The sequence below is a fragment of the Tupaia chinensis genome, unplaced genomic scaffold (genome assembly GCF_000334495.1).
Source record: "Tupaia chinensis unplaced genomic scaffold, TupChi_1.0 Scaffold000283_1, whole genome shotgun sequence".
NCBI classification, from domain to species: domain Eukaryota; kingdom Metazoa; phylum Chordata; class Mammalia; order Scandentia; family Tupaiidae; genus Tupaia; species Tupaia belangeri.
This window is the reverse complement of record NW_006159766.1, coordinates 252,734-272,445: the sequence shown is the minus strand read 5'-3', so window position 1 is coordinate 272,445 and position 19,712 is coordinate 252,734. Positions and strand designations below refer to the sequence as shown.

Sequence of the window (19,712 nt, the reverse complement as noted above, 5' to 3'; positions counted from 1 at the left end):
GAAGAATTAAAACTTACCCAATGTACCAACAGTATAAATAAATTCCAAATAATATACAGGGGTGGTTTAACAGACTTGATTTTGGAACTCCTATGTCCATCAGAAGGAGGGCATATAAGTGATATGTTTACCATTGGTGTTTTTACACAGTGGAAAACTATACAGTAATGAGAATGGAAATGGACCAGTTACACACAAAAGCGCAGACAAATTTTATACACATAATGTCAGCAAAAACCAAAACAAACAGGCAGGAGAGTGTAAAGTGTTATTGATAATGGAGGTCAGAAATAAGCAGCAGGAAACCTTTGGTGTTAAAGGTCACTGTGGTGACCTCGCCGCAGTGGCGTAGCAGCAGCAGCGCAGTGCCCTGCATTGCTGGGAGGCCCAGCAGAAGGTGGAATTCAGTTTCCGGGTTGGTCAGTGTGTATGGGCGCGTGCCCATGTTTGTGATCCTGGCTGGCCGGGAAAGGCTGGTGAGTACCATGGCATGAAGACCCTGTTAGGGTACACTGCCATCTTCTCTCTCTCTCTGGAAATAGACTGAGACCAAATGTCGCATTGTTACCCTTGTGTGAGTGTATGTGTAAGAAAGACTAAGAGTCACTAGAGGAGGTCCTGGGGTAGTGGCGATGAATATTCTATTGTTTGATCCGGATGCAGTTACTTTTCTGGATATATGTTACGTTCCAATGAAAGCTCAGAATGTGAATAATTATGCTTTCCAGATTTGGGGGGAGTAAAAAAACAATGTGGCTTCTCACAGAATTACCTGGGAGATATTCATTAAAAAGTACGCATTGAGATTCAGTGGTAGGTCTCAGATTTCTGTATTTTAACATCTCCTAAACCACCATCTCCCACCCACAGTGGTTTTGATGCTTGTGGTCCAAGGGGCACTATTTTGAGAAGAATATTTTTTTAATAAAGCATTCTTCTGGAATTCGAGTAATAAGACAATCAGTGTTTTATTAAATTTAATAGATTGGGACCAGCAGTTGGCGTAACGGCTGTGTTGCGGGACTCCCATGTAGTCGACCGCAGTTTGAGTCCCAGACCCAGTGGCTTAAACTCATGCCAGGCGCTTGTGCGTGCGTGTCTAAGATCCCGAGAGGAGAAGGGATTGCAGCGTGGCCATTCTCCCTGGGGGGTGATTTCTCTTTCTGTCTCTCTGTTTCTCTCTGTCTTCCTGGTGAGCACACACGCCCTATAGCAAAAACCTCCCCCCCCCCAAAAAAAATACTAATAGGTAAATGTCTCAGATACATTATGCAGTTGACATTGAACAGGAATATAGCTAGAGACATTAAATGAAACATACAGAACATAAGATAGCTTTCTCTGTATTCTAGAACTCTTTCCACCTCTTATTAGAAGCGTTTAACAGCATCGGATTCTTAGATACGTTCATTTCTATCACTAAACAGAAAGTGCATTGTAGTTCCATTCTACCCATAGTTTTTTTTTTTTTTTAAAGTTCTGGTGCAGCAATGAGAGGAGAACCAAAAACCTGCTCAGTTTCTGAACAGCCTGCTGGGGTCACCAGGTGTTTTGCTATTAGACAGCAACGTATTAAGGAATTCAAGCATACGTCATACCTAAATTACAGATCACTGCTGTAGAGTCACGGCCTGAAATATTAAGCCAAGCAGTGTTCAGGATCTAGGACATTAACGTCAGCTAGTTATTAGGCAAATAAAGAGACGTATCAAATGGATGTCATGTACTCTAGAAAAATTAAAACGATTTTTCTTGAACTTTGAAATAAAGGTAATGTCCATTGGCTTTGCAGATCATTGGCTCGGATGTCAGTTGACTGCATCTGAGGCACCCAGAAGTCTTATGATAATGCAGATTCTGATGAAGCAGATCAGGAGTAGGGCCTGGGATATCAGCAGTAGAGCCTGAGATTCTGCATTCTAAAAACCTCCTGGGGGAAACCAGTATTGCTGATGGAAGACCATATTTTAAATAGCAAGACTGTACTCTTGTCTCTCTAACAGCTCTTTTTCCTATTATTGCCACAATAATCTTTCTAATGCAGAGGGATGACGGTGTCACTCTGAGTGTAACTGCTTGATGTTTCCCAGTTTCAGGTTCTTCTTGATCATGGCACAAAGATTGTCAAGTACTGTTGCTCAAGTAGTGGTGGTTGCTGCTCCCTGAAGGTATTTCAGCAGAGGTCCAGTTGTCTCTCACCAGAACTACTAACATTTATGGATCCTGCTGTGCGCTAGGTGCTAACTAATACAAGCATTTGGTCTCTATTAGCTTAGTTAATATTTATAACAGTATGTGAGGTACATTATTCATGGGCCAGGCTCATGACCCAGTTAAGAGTTAAGACATGGCTTCCAGTTCAGCTCTGTCACTTGTTAACTGTTGTGATCTTGGGCACAGCACTTAAATATCTAGAATCAGTTCCTAAAGCTGTAAATTAAGGGGATTAGACAAGAACACCTCTTTTCTTTTTAAGTATCACTTAAGCCTTCCATTTGAAGAGCCTGTTAGTCTTTGTATGCCTCATAACTCTTCTGACCACGTAGAGCAGTGGTGCTCAGACTTCTGGGTCTGATAGACCCATCTTTACGCTCTTTAAGATGATAAGGGCCCCAAAAAGTATTTTGTCATGTGAGTTATATTTGTTGATATTTATTACATTAGAAATTGAAATAGACCTTTAAAAAAACAGCACAATTGCATTAACTGTCAGAACAATGACATCATTACAAGTTGTGAAGCCAGTATACACTTGGAAAAGAATGAAAGCAAAAAAGCCAATAACTTCCTGGTATTATGAAAATAGGTGTGACCTTGTAGTCCTCCCAGAAAGTCTCAGTAATCACCAGGCTAGGCAGACCTTTAAGGACCACTGACCCTGTTCCCGATCTTGAGAATGGTTTTCTTGCTAAAACACATAAAGGGAGATGGAGCTGTGCCCTGTCCCTCGCAGTGCTGAGTGTGTTTTTAGTTTGGGAGACAGGTGTTCTAACCTTGTAGCTGGAATTTAACTCACGAGGGAAGCTTCCAGGCTTGTGTCCAGAGGCCTCCCCAGAGTATGCAGGGCATGGCCCTGTCTGTGACCCAGGCCTGGCTGAGATGGGGATGACCCTGTTGGGGTCAGCCTTGTGGAGCATTACATGTTACCACTGCACCTCCATCCAGTGACCCGGTTTTTCTGATATACTTCCCTCGTGACAAAAACAGCCTATTTTGAAGCCTTCTTAAAAGTGGTAACAGAAGGCTATATAATAGTTAATAAGAGTAGCATTTTAAGTTCTCCATTGTGCCACGCACATGTGTGATCTCCTTTAATCCTCATGATAATCCTGTGAGAAACAGATGCCATTTTAAATCCCCTTTTGTAGATGAGAGAACTGAGATTTAATGACAGCGGGGGCCAGCAGGTGGCGTGGTGGTTAAGGCTGCTGGACTTCCACATGGCTGACTGTGGTTCAGGTCCCAAATCCTGTAGCTTGAGAATCATGCCAGACGCATGTGCATGCTTGCCGAAAATCTTGAGAGAATAGAGAACAAAGGATTGTGGTGTGGCCATCACCCTGGGAGATGATTTCTCACTACCCCTCTGGCTGTTTCTCTCCAGTGAGCACATGTTCCTTATGGCAGAAACTTTCCCCCCCCCCAAAAAAAAAAACCAACCCCCCCCAAAAAAAACCCAGACAGATGCAGCATCCCCACAACAGGGTCTTGATGCTGTGTGTTCTGTTCCCATCTCAGCCAGCTCTGGGTCACAGGTCCCATGCCCTGCAGACTCTGGGGAAGTCTCTGGACACAAGCCTGGAAGCTTACTTCGAGGGTCCGCCTTGTGGAACATTCTGTTTGACCACCACCTCCCTATCTAGCCTCTAGATAAAAGCTTCTTAGTGTTCTTCATTGATGTTAATATTCCTTCCTCTTCCTTCAGAGGAGAGCCACAGGCGATGCTGGAGCCAGGAATCTTTGTCTACAGTAATACTGTGTGATTTTCACTGCCCTAGGGGTGGGCTTCCGAAGAAGGTTCCAGGGGACAGCTACCTTACTAATGGAAACATCTTTACTAATTTGAATATAAAAAAGGCTCCATACCTGTAAGATTTCCTGCTGGTATTTTGATACTATCTGTGTCAGACAGTGCCTGAGAGGCAGCAGTGCAGGTCCTGAACCTCGCTTTTTCATCTGTAATAGAGGGTTTCTATCATAAGTTTCCTATAACAATGAAATTACAATTCAAATGTAAACACTTAGCAAAGGCCTAGCACAAGATGAGGTCAGTAAGAACAATTGTTATTTTGCAGTTGTATTGAGAATTAAAAAGGAAGCAAGATGACAGTTGGATAGATTGCTTTGAGTTAGAGAACAGAATTTGATTTCATTGTTTTGCCTAAAATCTTATCAGTCCATATGATCAGAATCCTTATTGTCAAATGTGAAGTATAGGCCTGCATTTAGGGTGTTCACAAACAGCTTTGAGAGTCCTTCGCAACTACCAAACAGGAGCAATTCGAGTGTGTGCATGTGAGGAAGAACTGGGGTGCTGCTACAGATTACTTTTTAGTCCTGTTTAGGCCTCAGGCAAATCTCAAATCTCACTTGATACCTCCTAACTTTGTTAAGAGGATCCTAAACACCCCCCGCCCCACACCCCCAGACACGCACACTGTCTGTGGCCCTTATTAAAAGAAAGCGGTATTTAGGGGTCTAAGAGTAGTTGTTATCTTAAGAAGGGGCGTTCATATGAAAGGAATAGTTGGGCCTGCCGGTGGCATGGTGGTTAAAGTGGCTGGATCCCATGTGACTGACCGCATGACTTGAGTCCCGGACCCAGCTGCTTACAGACACACCAAGCACCTGTGTACGCATGCTCAAAATACTTAGAGGAGAAGGGACTGCTGTGTGGCTTACCTCCTTGGGGGCAGGGTGCCTTCTAACTCTCCCTCTCTTTCTCTTTCTGTTTCTCTCTGGCGAGCACACACACCCTATAGTAAATTTTTAAAAAGAGAAAGGGTTAGTCATCATGGTGGCACGTCACCGTAACACGGGCCTTTTCTTTTCTCTTGCCAGTGCGCTGTGCTTTTTTTTGAGTTTTTTTTCCTTCTATATGGTGCATGTGCTTGCCTGGGAGATAGACGGTGAGAAGTCACCCTCCAGGGGAGATAACCATACTGCAATCCCTACCCTTCCATTCTCCTTCTGGGGTCTTGGACACACACACACATGCGTCCACCATGAGTATGAAGCTGCCGGGTCCAGAACTTAAACTGCCGCCGACCATGTAGGAGTCCAGCGATGTAGTCATTACACCACCTGCTGGTCCCCTGCTCTATACTTTAAAAATACATATTTAATGGCATGCTGGGAGACAGCTTAGCTTAAACCCTGACTCAGACATGGTACTGAATCTTGCAAACTATAACTCTCTGGCCAAGCAACCATAATCTAAGTCTGTTTCCTATTTTGTAAACTGGGAATAATCTCAGAATTCTGGATTAAATGAACATGTGGTACCCAGTGTTGGTTTACAGTTGGCACTCTCTGTTTGCTGATTAAGTACTTTCAGTGGAAGCATCGTAACTAATTTGAATATATAATAGACTTCATACTTACATGGTTCTGCTAATATTTTGTTTCTATATCTTGAGTAGATGAATTGATGTTGTAGAAAGCAAAAGGCATATATATATATTTTTTTTTTTTGGAGAGGTTTTTGCTATAGGGCACGTGTGCTTGCCAGACAGACAGAGAGAGACAGAGAGACAGAAAGCAAGAAATCACTCCCCAGGGGGAATGGCCATGCCGCAATCCCTTCTCCTCCATTCTCCTCTCGAGATCTTGGGCACACATGCACACGCGCCCGGCGTGAGTTTTAAGCCACAGGGTCCAGGACGCGAACCGCGGTAGACTACGTGGGAGTCCAGCGACATAGCCATTACGCTAACTGCTGGTTCCCCCAAAGGCATATTTTTATGGCTTTCTTTATTATCGTTATTTTGAGTTAGCACTTCAGTTTCTTCTAGGCAAGAGGGATTACCTCAGAATGAAGGAAGCCTATCCAGAAACTTGATGATCTAAGAAATGTTCAACAAATCTGAAAACCAGTGGTTTTGGTGAGAGCAGGGATCACTGTTACTGTTTGTGAGTTCCTGGAGTGCCTGCGCTCAGTGGTGGACTCCTTGAGCAGCCCCCACTGTGGTAGGAGTCCCGGTCATCCCACCCAGCGGTGCTCCCTCTTGGTTTTAGGCTGAGTGTACAACACAGCATCGTTTGTACTGAAAGTAAGGGTCTTTTGGAGTTGGAGAGTGTTTTCCAGCTACTGCCTTTTCAGGTTTGTTCAGAAATACTATTTTATAACCTGAAAACAATTTTAAGTATCTTGTGAGAAAAATGGCAGATCCCTACATTAGGCATCTGGCTTACAGTTGAATCGTAGTGGCTATGTTGCTTTATTTCTGCACCGATGGTCTGTCAAAATCACAGTGTTTCTCACATTCAGAAAATAATGTCGCAGTCTGGACTCAAAAAAAGAAAAATAAATGGCTTTTAATGGATATAATGTTTCTTGGTGTGAGAATTAGTGTGTTTTTCCCTTTGTTTCTTGGTGGTGGTGGTGGGGATGGTTTTGGCTTTTTCAGTCACGGTAATGCATAGATGAAGACATGAGTGGGCAGAGGTGGAACCAGGCTAAGATGAAGTTCATTTTGCCAGTTTCTACTATAATTACATCAATTTTAGAAATTTCTTTATATCCCTGTGTTTAACAAAGGACTAACTCGGGTAGATTTTCTCATGGTTTAAAAGTTTTACATCTTTGTAGCAACTGTGTTTCATTTCTTTCGGATAAAAATGTTAGAATTGAAATATTTTTCTTTTTCAATCCAAATGTGCATTTTATGAAATCACACTGTGGGCAGCGTAACCAGCAGTCTCCTCCTCAGTGTGTCTGCTCAGCCTTCCTGCCGGGAATTGGAAGAGGAGGATGCGATGCTTGTTTCTCAGTCTATCTCTGAATAGTATTGACTGGCATGTTCATTTAAATGATGGCATTGTTTTGCCTCAGAGAGCAAGGAAAGAAACCCAGGCAGAGTTCTTGAAAGGGGAAGAAGAGGAAGTAAAACCAACATGGATCTTCCTGGTTTCTAACTGCGTATTTACCAAGTGAGTCCTCCCAGGAACCCAGGCGAGAGCATCAAGTACTAATGAGAAGATTGTTAAAACCGAAGACTTTTTCTCCTTGTGGTTCACAATAAATAGTTGCTATGTCTAAATTATTAGCACTAAGATGGGAACCCTATTTAAAAACCGACTCAGCTGGTTTCCTAGAGACAGGAAACTGGTTGTGCTGCCGTGGGGACCTATCCTGAAGTTCGTAACCTTGTGATAGGTAGTGAGGCAGGGTGCAGGCCACAGCTAAGAGGACTTGAGTCAACACTTGCTGGTGACAGTCTTTGTGGTGGTGTTGAGGCTTTCTTTTAAGATGCTGAGTTATTTCTGAAATTTAGTAGATGTGGGTTCTTTAGGATAGTGGCTTCAAATGTTCCTTTTAGTATAGTTGCTAATATGTTAAACTTCTCTTTACCTGCTAGAGAATATTTCACAGTGAACTAGTGCCGACTCCTCAGTACCAGCGATTGCGGGGGGTGGCTGGGAGAGGGACTAGATAGTGAGGCAGTGGTAAAATGGGATGCTCAGAGACTGATCCACATGGGAGGGTCCGGGTTCATGTCTGGAGACCTCCCTGAGCATGCTGGGCACACGCATACTCATGATCTGGGGCTGGCCGGAGCTGGAGGTGGGTCAGGACGCAAAGCCCAGGTGGGAGGTTCTTTTGTGTGCATGCACTCACTCACTTGCTCTCTCTTGTACACTCACAGAAGAAATAAATACATTTAAGAAAAAAAATGCCAGGAGTTGTGGAATTTGGAAAAATAATCACTTTGCTTGCTGAATTGGAAATACCAATATTAATTCTGGTGTCTTGGGTCTTTGATGCAGTCATTTCTGATATCAGTATAGGGATATAGGGGATGTCCCAGCTAATGAGACCAAACAAAAACCAGATTCTTCTGAACTTGTAAGAGGCTTACGGTGGGAAAAATCAAAGAAGGCGGAGCTGATCCGCATTATTTTTTAATATGTGTATTTTTTCTTTTGTTTTTGGAGAGGTTTTATTTATTTATTTATTTTGCTATAGGGCGCGTGAGCGTGACAGAGAGACAGAGAAACAGAAAGCGAGAAATCACCCCCCAGGGGGGATGGCCACGCCACAGTCCCTTCTCCTCTTGGGATCTTGGGCACGCACGCACACGCGCCTGGTGTGAGTTTAAGCCACCAGGTCTGGGACTAGAATTGCGGTCGACTACGTAGGAGTCCAGCAACATAGCCATTACACTAACTGCTGGTCCCAATATGTGTATTTTTAATTGAAGTAATTTTTATGTAAGTGTAAGGTGTGGGCGAGTATTGAAAATATATGTACCTATGTGCCCCCGGTATTTCTGTCACTTGAGAATATTCTCTCCTGTCCCATTCCTGTCAGTTGCTACCACACTCAGACCAGCACTCTTCTCATTTCTGTCAGTGAAGATTAGTTTGTGGACTCGTAAACATCATGCAGATGTAATAATTCGGTATGACTTTTTCGTATCTGCCTCACTCATTCATCATACTTTTATTTTATTATTATTATTTTTTTGGAGAGGTTTTTACTATAGGGTGCATGCACTCGCCAGAGAGACAGAGAGAGACAGAGAGACAGAAAGTGAGAAATCACCGCCCCCCGGGGGGGGGATGGTCACGCCGCCATCTCTTCTCCTCTGTTCTCTCGGGATCTGGGGCACGCATGCACATGCGCCCGGCGTGAGTTTAAGCCACTGGGTCTGGGACTTGAACCATGGTCGACTACATGGGAGTCCAGCGATATAGCCATTATGCAAACTGCTGGTCCCATCATACTTTTATTGACAGCCATGTTCATATATCAGAAAGTCATGCCTTTTTATCTTTGTATGCCTTCTTATTGATGTAAACTATTCTATCTCTAGCCATTCTTCTCTTGATAAACATTTGTTTTCAGCTTTCTGCTCTTCTGAATAAAGCTGCTGGAAGCATTCTTGTAACAGCCTATATGTGCATTTTCTCCCCGGTATATATCCAGGAGAGAACGCAGAGAGCGAGTGTTCATGAGAAACGGCCAAATGACTTTCTGCGTGTTGACACCATTGCTGACACTTCCTCACCAACCACGTTTTCGTCCACGCTCGGTGGTGTGGGCTCTTTTCCCTGACTCCTTGTGGACGGAAGTAGTGCTTAGTGCAGTGGGGCTTGCTTTGTTTCTCTGTGATTGCTAGTGTCATCGAGCACCTTCTCATGTTCTTATCACCCCTTCGCATATCTTTTTTTAGTCAACTGTTTATCTTTTCCTCATTTTTTGGACTTAATTAAAACTTGAAAAAATAAATTCTTTTTTAATTGCCAGAGAGAGTATGTGTTCACCAGAGGGAGAGGGAAGGAGATGGGGGAGAGGAGAGAGAAGAACCCCCCACTGGAGTGTCATCATGCCACAATCCTTTTTCCCTCCATTTCTGTATCCCGTCAGACTTTTAGGCATGCACATGTGTTTTTTTGAACTGAGGTCTACTTAACCCACTCAAATAAAATGGGATCGGTGAACGACTTCTGTGATTATTTGACACTTTGCAGAAAGATTTTAGTTTTTTTTTTGGAGAGATTTTCGCTATAGGGCGCGTGCGCTCGCCAGACAGACAGAGAGAGACATAGAGACAGAAAGTGAGAAATCACCCCCCAGGGGAGATGGTCACGCGGCAATCCCTTCTCCTCCATTCTCCTCTCAGGATCTTGGGCACGCACGCACATGCGCCCGGTGTGAGTTTTAAGCCACCGGGTCCGGGACGCAAACCACGGTCAACTACGTGGGAGTCCAGCGACATAGCCATTACGCTAACTGCTGGTTCCCAAGATTTTAGTTTTTATACGCAGACACTGAAGTCATGGTGGCAGCAATGCTTCGCCCAAGAAACCTATCGGAGGGATCTGTTCCGGTTTTCTCAGTCAGAAGTAGACCAGTATTGAACTACCACAGAGAGATAGAATTAGCCATAACAGTTTAAGATGGATGGTACATTTTCATGTTTTAAAAATCTGCATTCACTGTGCTTTTTAGTTTATAGTCTACGAGAAGTGTTATTATTTTCTAAGAAATGGAAAAATTACCTCATGAATTTTATATGTATTCGTTGGCTAATGCTTTTCGAAATTATAGGAAGTAATAGAGTATGTGGGTTGGACAGCTATCACTTCTTGAGTGTGGAAAAGAGCCCATTATTTATTGTCCGTGTGGATGCATAGGTGTATCCTGGCAGCAGGAGTTTAGCCTTGTCGTGCATACTGATATGCGGTGTATCAGGTAAAATCAGAAAGAGGGAAAGAAGCAAAAGTTGTTTTCCTTCCTTCCTCTCTTCCTTTCTCTCTCCCTCTCTTTCTTTCTTTCGTGAAATTGGAAAGTGAGACATGTACAGTAGCAGACATGTACTTGTCTACCTTTCTGCTGACACTGAGGTGCTGATATTTCATGTTCTGGCCAGGGTACGGAGGGAAAATGAGTGGGATACCAGACCAAAGACAGAATGAGGTTGTTCAGCTGATTCAGGCAAGGAACAGAGGGTAGCTGCTTAATTACCCAATGCTAGAGAGGTGGGATTGACTGTAGATGTACTGAAGAGGTAGACTTAGCAGACTCAGGGCTAGAGTAGTCACAGAGCTGTGGAGCCAGGGCACAGCTAGTTTGTAACAGGGATGGAAACCACAAAGATGAGGTGTCTCCCCACCCCCACCCCCGCTTTTAACTTTTAGAAAAATTCAGAGAACTCTGTTAAGAACTTATTTTGCCACCAGACTGTTATTTGATAGTAGATTGCCAACATGATACCCTTCAGCTCTAAACACATGATATGTATTTCTTATAAACAAGGGCATTTTCTTGTATAATCAGTTACAACCATTAATAGAGGGACGTTGGCACTGACGTGTTAGACCGTCTATCCCTCAGACCCCATTTGCATTTCCCCCATTGTCTGTACAACGTCTTGTATAACACAGGGAGTCCATTCGGAATTATGAGTTGCATTTAATTTCCATTAGCTGGAATAATTTCTTCATTCTTTTTTTTTTTTTTTTACTTTTACTCCTTTAATACTTTTAAAGTCACTTTGTGCAACAACCCTTAATTTGGGTTTTGTCTGATGTTTCCTTATGGGTAGATTTCAGGTAGGCATCCTTGTCAGGAATATCACAGAAGCGCTGCTGTGTTACTGTCATTGCTTTGTATTAGGTAGATGTATTGTTAGTTGTCACATGAACAACACTCACTTTCAGCTTTTCTCAATCTTACACTGGAGAAACACTTAGAATAATTTTCAGATCTCTGGAACCCCTTCATATAAGTGGTTGTACCTACAGCTCATGGTACAGTAGTTTGACCAGTAAGCTGTAGATGTAATAATTTATGGACAATTTTCAGTAGAGGATACTCTTTTTCTGTGGATCTGTTTATATTGGTGAGTTCATTAACTACCTCTTCTTGTGTGGTTCTTCCTTACCAGAGAGGGGATAAGCTCTTATATAAGTCATTAGAGCAGGTAGAAGAAATTCCATTTTTTTCCTTGTTAAATTTTGCTTTTTCTTTTTTTACTTAGCCAATAGGTTTTATCACAGATTCGTGCTATGTGAGATCCAAATGAAATATGGCATGTGAAAGAGTAATCTTCACCCCATACTTAAAACTGAAAATGACATTTCAGCCAGCTTTTCCTGGGAGAGGATACAACCCCCATGGTAATTAAGCTTAGCTTACTTCCCTTGAAATTAATCTTTTATCTTTTCATAAATTGTACAAACTAATAAAAAAATTTTGTTAAGTAATTAGCTTAAGCCAAAATGGGATTTAATTTTTCTTAATGTTAGATTTAATTTAAATAAAGTTTGTAAATTGATTTCAATTAATGTTACATCCTACATGAAAATTTATTGACAGTATTGGATAGTAAAGCCAAAGCCATAAACCAAAGCAATATGCATAAAAATATAGCCTAGACACAATTTTTATATAAGATTAAAAAATGTTTCCTTACCCAGTGATATAATCAAACTCAAATATAGGCCTAGAAGTTGGTAGATTATTTTATGAGAAGACTTCAAAAATTTTGTGGAAAAATGGAATGGAAGTACAAGTTTATTTTGGTACAAAAACAAATTTTGAAATGCATGCACAGTTTTTTCACAATACACAGTTCCCGTGACCTTTTTAAGAACCCTTTGTGGTGACTTATATGCATAAAAGGTATTACTTATGGAATTTAAAAATAAAAATTATATTTACATCTTTAATAGAAAAATTATATTTATCTCTTATCCTTACTTTCTTGCTGCACAAATACCATTTTCAGATCAAACATGAGTTGAGCTATGCAAATTTCCTTTTGAACTAAAATGAGACCATTTCTGAGCACACTGGATAATTGTTGAATAATAAAAAAAAAATTGCTCATATGTGTGAGAGGTTGAAAACTTCAGCATAATGTTCAATGGTTTCCTATGACTGGAAGGATATTCTTTTGTTTACAGAAATCCAGAACTTGTCTGGGGGAAGATCAGAAAAACTTATATTATTTATTTATTTATTTATTTTTTGGAGAGGTTTTTGCTGTAGGGCATGTTGCGCTCGCCAGAAAGACAGAGACACACAGAGACTGAAAGTGAGAAATCACCTCCCAGGGAGGATGGCCATACTACAATCTCTACCCCTTCATTCTCCTCTCGGGATTTTGAGCACGTACGCACGCACATGCGCCTGGTGTGAGTTTATGCCACCTGGTTCGGGACTCAAACTGGTTGACTACATGGGAGTCCAGTGACATAGCCATTACGCCAACTGCTGGTCCATAAACTCATCTTAAATTTATCCTAAGACTGCAGTGCTTCCTTTTTTCTCAGGTTAAGTGTTCACAGTCAGAAGATTGAAAAAAAGGATGCTTTGCCCAGCACAATACACTTGTGTTGAAAGAGAAGGAAAGTCTGTTCAGTTTGGTTCTACAGCTTCTCCAGGTGATTTCCAGTAAGACTAAACACTTGCTGCTGCCCCTCTTCTCTCCCAAGTCCGAGATGCAGTGGAAACATTTCACATTTTTTTTGATAACATGACATTTTTCAAAAACTAATACTCTTTTTATATCTAGCTAGGAATCTTGTCCCTTGAAGTAAACACAAACAGCAAAAACAACCATTTTTCTTTACACCATCCAGAAACTGAAAATACAGTGCCATGTAGGCTAGTTTCTGCAGTCAACCTTTGTTGTCAAAGTATTCAACAAAACCTAGTCTGCTGTTCTCTTCAGAGGACCTCTTTCCTTTCAGATGGCCTGTCGAGAACTTTTCCTCTGCTAAGCCATTGAATCTCCTTGTGTGATAGAGATGTTCTTTAAATATTCTTGAGTGACATGACTGAAGTTTAATGAAATTAGGCATTTTGCAGTGTCTTCCAGAACTTTTTAAATTTTGCCCCAAGATTTTGATAGCAAGACTGCTATAGTGATTGATGCCTTCTGTTTCAGTTTGAGTCTTCTGAGAAACAAATGATCAGATTTGATGTGCAAGTAACCCCCACCCAACCCCACTCCGCTGTTGTGTATTGAAGCAGTTGCGGTTCTAGTACTCTCACCATGTTAAGTAGTTTGCTGGGAGGACCCCAGAGACAACATAGCCAGGTGTGACTGTTGCCCTAAATTCGCAAGTGACCGAGATGACTGCTACCAAACAGCCCTGTCCCTGTGGCAGAGTAGGTTTGACAGGATAGCTGAACAGGGCACCAAACTGACTTAACAGGCAACCATAGAGGAGACTGGCTTTTACACCGAGTGATACAGGAAAGCTCTTGCTTGGTGTGTTTTGAGCAGTGGTGTGATAAGGTATGGCTGACCTTATCCTGTGTCCAGGTGCTTACCGTTAATCAGCTTGGCCATAGCAATGAATAAATTAGTTACTGATCTGGAGTATGGCAAGTTCACGGGCCAGATGGTGAATCAGATGGTCGGCCAGATAGTGGCACAGTGGTGGCAGTGGGACCCATGTGGGACCGTCCTGGGTTTGCTTCCTGGGGCTTTCCTTAGCGTGTAGGCCACGTGTACATGCCTGTAATACAGGCTGGTTGAGACCAGGAGTGGATTGCACCTTGGGGACCCTGACAGGGTGCTGTCTTTTCCTCTTCCTCTCTGTCATGGATCGATGGCTGACTGGATGAATGAATGGATAAATAAAGAGGTCATCCTTTGAAATGGGAGTGTTAGTAGGTGGTGTGGCTAGAATAGGACTCCTGCTGTCTTGTGGGGACTCTCAGGATTCAGTGAAAATCCTAAACTGTCTACAGATGGTAATTCCCGGCTGTGAGTTATCTATCCTGCTGATCAGCACGGTTTAGCTTATTTTCTTATCATCTATACCCTAAAGCTTCCTAAGTGACTCTGGAGATCAAGCTTGATGGCCTATGCCAGCCACTTAACAACTACTACTACTACTACTACTACTACTTACTATTTACTACTACTACTACTACTACTACTTCTTACTACTACTACTACTACTACTACTTACTATTTACTACTACTTACTACTACTACTACTTACTATTTACTACTACTACTACTTACTACTACTACTACTTACTATTTACTACTACTACTACTACTTACTATGTACTACTACTACTTACTATTACTACTACTACTACTTACTACTACTACTACTACTACTTACTACTACTACTACTACTACTTACTACTACTACTACTACTACTTACTACTACTACTACTACTACTTACTACTACTACTACTACTACTTACTACTACTACTACTACTACTTACTACTACTACTACTACTACTTACTACTACTACTACTACTACTTACTACTACTACTACTACTACTTACTACTACTACTACTACTACTTACTACTACTACTACTACTACTTACTACTACTACTACTACTACTTACTACTACTACTACTACTACTTACTACTACTACTACTACTACTTACTACTACTACTACTACTACTTACTACTACTACTACTACTACTTACTATTACTACTACTACTACTTACTACTACTACTTACTATTTACTACTACTACTTACTACTACTACTACTACTTACTACTACTACTACTTACTACTACTACTACTTACTATTTACTACTACTACTACTTACTATTACTACTACTACTACTTACTACTACTACTACTTACTACTACTTACTATTTACTACTACTACTACTACTACTACTTCTTACTACTACTACTACTACTACTTACTATTTACTACTACTTACTACTACTACTACTACTTACTATTTACTACTACTACTACTACTTACTACTACTACTACTACTTACTACTACTACTACTACTACTACTACTTACTATTTACTACTACTACTACTTACTATTTACTACTACTACTACTTACTACTACTACTACTACTACTACTACTTCTGTTTCTTTTTTTTAGTTGCCAGAAGGTGCAGGCACTTACCACAGAGGGGGAAAGGAGAAAGCACCCTGCAGTAGGATATGGTCACACCACAATCCCTTCTCCATTTCTCCACCTGATTGGGATTTGGGGCATGCATGCACATGCATCTGGTATATTTTTCAAGCTGCTGGGGCCAGGATTCAAACCATAGTTGGCCATGTGAGATCTGGTTTCTTACGCACAGTGCTGAATTACTGTGCTACAGGGCCTGTCTACCAGCTGTGTCATTTCTGAAAACATCATTGTGCAGTCACTTGGAGCTTTGGTAATTTGCTTCAAATACTCGCTTTATTAATATAAACAGAATTCCTCAGTGTCTACTACAATTTCAAAGTTAGTCTATGCTGGAGTCTCCTTTTGAGGCTCACAGATTCTGGTTCCGTCTACAGTAAGATGGGTCCTCAGCCTCGTCTTGTTTGTTTAGTATGTGTACTGTGCCTGCTTTTATCCCTTTAGGCGTCCTAGCAGAAACAGGTCAGATTTTTTTTTCTTTTCTTTTTTTTTTAGTTATCAAAAGTCTTTGAAAAGTAAGGTTTATAGGAAGCTAGTTAAAAGGTTCATGGGGAACATGTTTTAAACAAATGCACACATTGAAATTAGGTCTGAAGTGCCACTAGATGATCAAGGGTTAGTGGCTAGAAGTTAACTTGAATTTTCTAAGACTTGGGGAAAGTTTCAGAATAACTGTTTCCTCTAAATAACTTATTTTTGAAATTTTTTGGAGAGCAAAATGAATGTTTTTCCTTCATCCTGAGATGAGCTGACTGTAGGTATCTTTTTTAGGTACCTTTAGGTCAGGACCCCTGTGGACTTCCCACTACCATGAAAGACACTGCCAGAAGAATGCTGTTCTCCCCACTTACAAAAGGAAAAGTAATGTCCCTTCCCCCTTTTCTTTCTCCAGTGATTACTTTATGCAAAGTCTAACTTGATTGTATCGGGACTGTCTGAACTATTTGAAAATTTAGTGCCGGATGTCTGTATTGGAGATTTTCATTTCTCTATCGTCTGTCCTTTGTCAGATTAGCAGAACTGTAAGACTAGATGATGCTGCAGCTCCTTCATGGCCGGGCCGAGTACCGTGTGACTCTTGCATGGCAAGCAGTGCTCTGTCTAGAGGGTTTAGGGAAAGTTAGCTGCAGTCCATCCTCATTACGCAGGGATTCTGGGTTTGAGAATTAGCCTACTCAGTAAAATGTATTTATAACCCCAGATCAATTCTGTGATCCTTCCACAGTCATTCGTGGCTCTCTCATGCAGAGCGGCCGCAACTGGGAGCCACCTGACATGTATATTTCAGGTTGAGGTCACCAAGGCGACCCTCTGTCTTCTGGTTTCAGTTGTCGCACTGTAATGTCTGTTTTGTGGGCTCAAGTGAAGCATTTTCCCTGTTTTCGTGCTTTCTGTTAGTGATTGTGGTGTTTAAGTAGCCCCAAACCTAGTGCTGAAGTGCAGTTCCATGTTCCTAAGCCTAAGAAGGCTGTGATGTGCCTTACCACGAAGGTGGGTGTTGTCAGCTAAGTCTCATTCATCCACGACAGAGATTCATAAGGTGCCTATGAACAGAAACATACAGAAAAGCAGTTATGCATTGATGGGTTGGTGAGAACTCTGCGACCAGATGCTTATAGGAGCTGTGTTTCCCCCAGGAGCGATGGTTCAGTGTTGGCCAGGTCAGTGGTTGAAGCAGCTTCATAGAACACAATTACTGAGAATAACGGAATCAGCTTTATTTAATTAAGGCAGTGGTTTACAGAGGCTTTAGGTATTGGAAATATTTCATAATTCCTTCTCTCTGAAACCTTTGTTTTAGGAATGTTTAAATATATGCATGCAGAATTATAATGTAAGATCTGATTTTACCATGTGTCCTGGTCAGAAAAGATTAAAGGCCATTAAAGGCCAGTGATTAACTTGTAAAGACAGAAAATTAATATGTGCCTGAAGCATACTGAGTGCTCAATAAATAGGTGTTTCAGAGTCATCATCTTTCAGCACTGTAGTGATTGTGGTTTGGGAAAGAAGGCAGTATCGATATTAGAGAACAGTGTTATCTCAGAAGATTGTCATGCGTAGTTATGGAATTGATAGACCGAGGCCAGTGAAGCAGTTCTCAGTTGGATTCACTTTCTTGTTCCCTCTTTGCTTGGCGCTAGTATGACTCTAGCAATCTTGCAAAGGTTACTGAGTCTCTTTAATCCTTGACGGTCTTGTTTGTGAAATAAAGAATAGTTTCATTCAGAAATGGTTTGGTTTTTCTTTATCAGTATGATTCTCACCTTGAATCATTTCCATTCTTGGCACATTCATTTGCCAAGGAAATTATGAAATTTAATGTCAAAATAAGTTAGCCGTGAGATTTAATTTTACTGAACTTGAATTTGGGCTCATAAGGTTATTGATAAAAAAATGTGAGTTACGTATTTGATGTGCCTTGACGTATTCTGTATTTGTGTTGGTAAGGAGTAGTAATACAGCATCTCTGAGTTTCACATTAGGATATAGGATTTTGTTTGTTGATGTTTGTGTCTTATATGTTCTAAGTTGCACAGAAAGTTTTCTCTGAAAAAAGTAGTATTTGAGTTTTAAATGCAAAAATGTGCATTCTTTTGATGTCCTTAATTAATGAACTTTTTCTGTCTCACAATTTCAAGTTTTCCATCGTGGATGTGGATTTATTTATTTATTTATTTATTTATTTGTAAAACATGGTAGCATTATTTTGTGTAATTTCAAACACATCCATATAGACACTAGCAAAGGATGAAGTTTAAGAATGAGCATTATGAAAATACACTATAGCAAATAAAATGTTAGCCCTATGTTAAAAAAGCAAATAAAATCAAACAAGTTTGATGTATAAAATTTGTAAAGTGGGGTAAAAAGAAATAAACATAAATCAGTGACTAAGATGCAGTTTATTTTGATAGTATCTTCCAGTCTTTATAGAGTTTAACAAAATCATACTGCAGTCATATAACTTCCTGCATTTTCAAAATATAATATAAACCTCCATGTTTTCACACGTGTTTTATGAATGTTTAAGGATTGCCGTATATGATTATCCCATCTCATAGACTCCCTTTCCTTGAACATTAGGGACTTTTATTTATATTTACTTTTGTCTTTATTTTTTGCTTTTGTGGATAAAGCTGCAGTGAGCATCCTCTGTATAATTTTTTTTTCTGTTTTAGGATTACTTCCTTAGGATAGATTGCCAGAAGTGGAGTTACTGGGTCAGAGGGTATGAACTTATGAACTTTTTTTCCTCCTTTTTTTAATAAAATTTTTTGTTTATTTGCTACCCAGTCATTACACGTTCATTGTGAAAAATGAAAATCATAATGATTATACTCATTACCTGCCAGAAAACTGTGTCTGAAAAAGAGTCTGTGATCAGAGAGGTTTGGGACATTTCCAGGGTAAAAAGCCTTTTTAATTTGATTCACCTCGGCATGTCCTGAGCTTAACTGATCACTGAATAGTTTTCTCTGTGATACATTTCTTAACACTTTGTAGAAGTTTTACACAGGATATAGTTTATGAACTATATCTTATTTAAAATTTAAAATTGTCTTTTTAGTTAAATTATGTTTTATTGGTCAAAGCAACTGAACTATAAAGCTTCAAACTCAGAATTATTAAAAGAAGGATTAAAATAAAGCTGTTTACCATTTGATTTTTGTGTATGTCTTCATGAAGTCTTGTAACTTCTACAATTTAAACTTTATATTCATTACTAAAGAACATCTTAATGCTCAGTGGCATCAAATATTTCTTTACAATCTTTAGTGCTGTTTAGAATATAGACATAGAACATGGCAGTAGAAGATGACATGGATGGTACAAATCTTGTTTTTCCCCCATTTTCCCTTGCAGAATGTGAAGACCTTTCCATCTTCTGATAGTCTAGCCAAGGTCCAAGAAGTAGCAAGCTGGCTTTTGGAAATGAATCAGGAACTGCTGTCTGTGGGCAGCAAAAGACGACGAACTGGAGGCTCTCTGAGAGGTAACGCTTCCTCAAGCCAGGTAGATGAGGAACAGATGAATCGTGTGGTCGAGGAGGAGGAGCAGCAGCAGCAGGCGCAGCAGGCGGCGAGGCGGCG

The 19,712-nt window shown here is 40.7% G+C and overlaps 1 protein-coding gene across 7 annotated transcripts in view; it reads left to right on the top strand.

Moving 5' to 3' along the window:
• FBXW7 (F-box and WD repeat domain containing 7) overlaps positions 1-19,712 on the top strand; it is a 242,278-nt gene that overhangs the window by 119,076 nt on the left and 103,490 nt on the right. For 5 of the 7 annotated variants that reach the window (XM_006150311.3, XM_027772563.1, XM_027772564.1 and 2 more), the window contains 2 exons: positions 18,801-18,850; positions 19,486-19,689. In XM_006150311.3, coding sequence (XP_006150373.1) covers positions 19,555-19,689 — 135 coding nt within the window. In that variant the 5' untranslated portion in view covers positions 18,801-18,850; positions 19,486-19,554. Of the gene's footprint in view, positions 1-16,389; positions 16,480-18,800; positions 18,851-19,485; positions 19,690-19,712 lie in introns of all 7 variants that reach the window. The other 2 variants (XM_027772559.1, XM_027772562.1) reach the window with 2 other exon arrangements.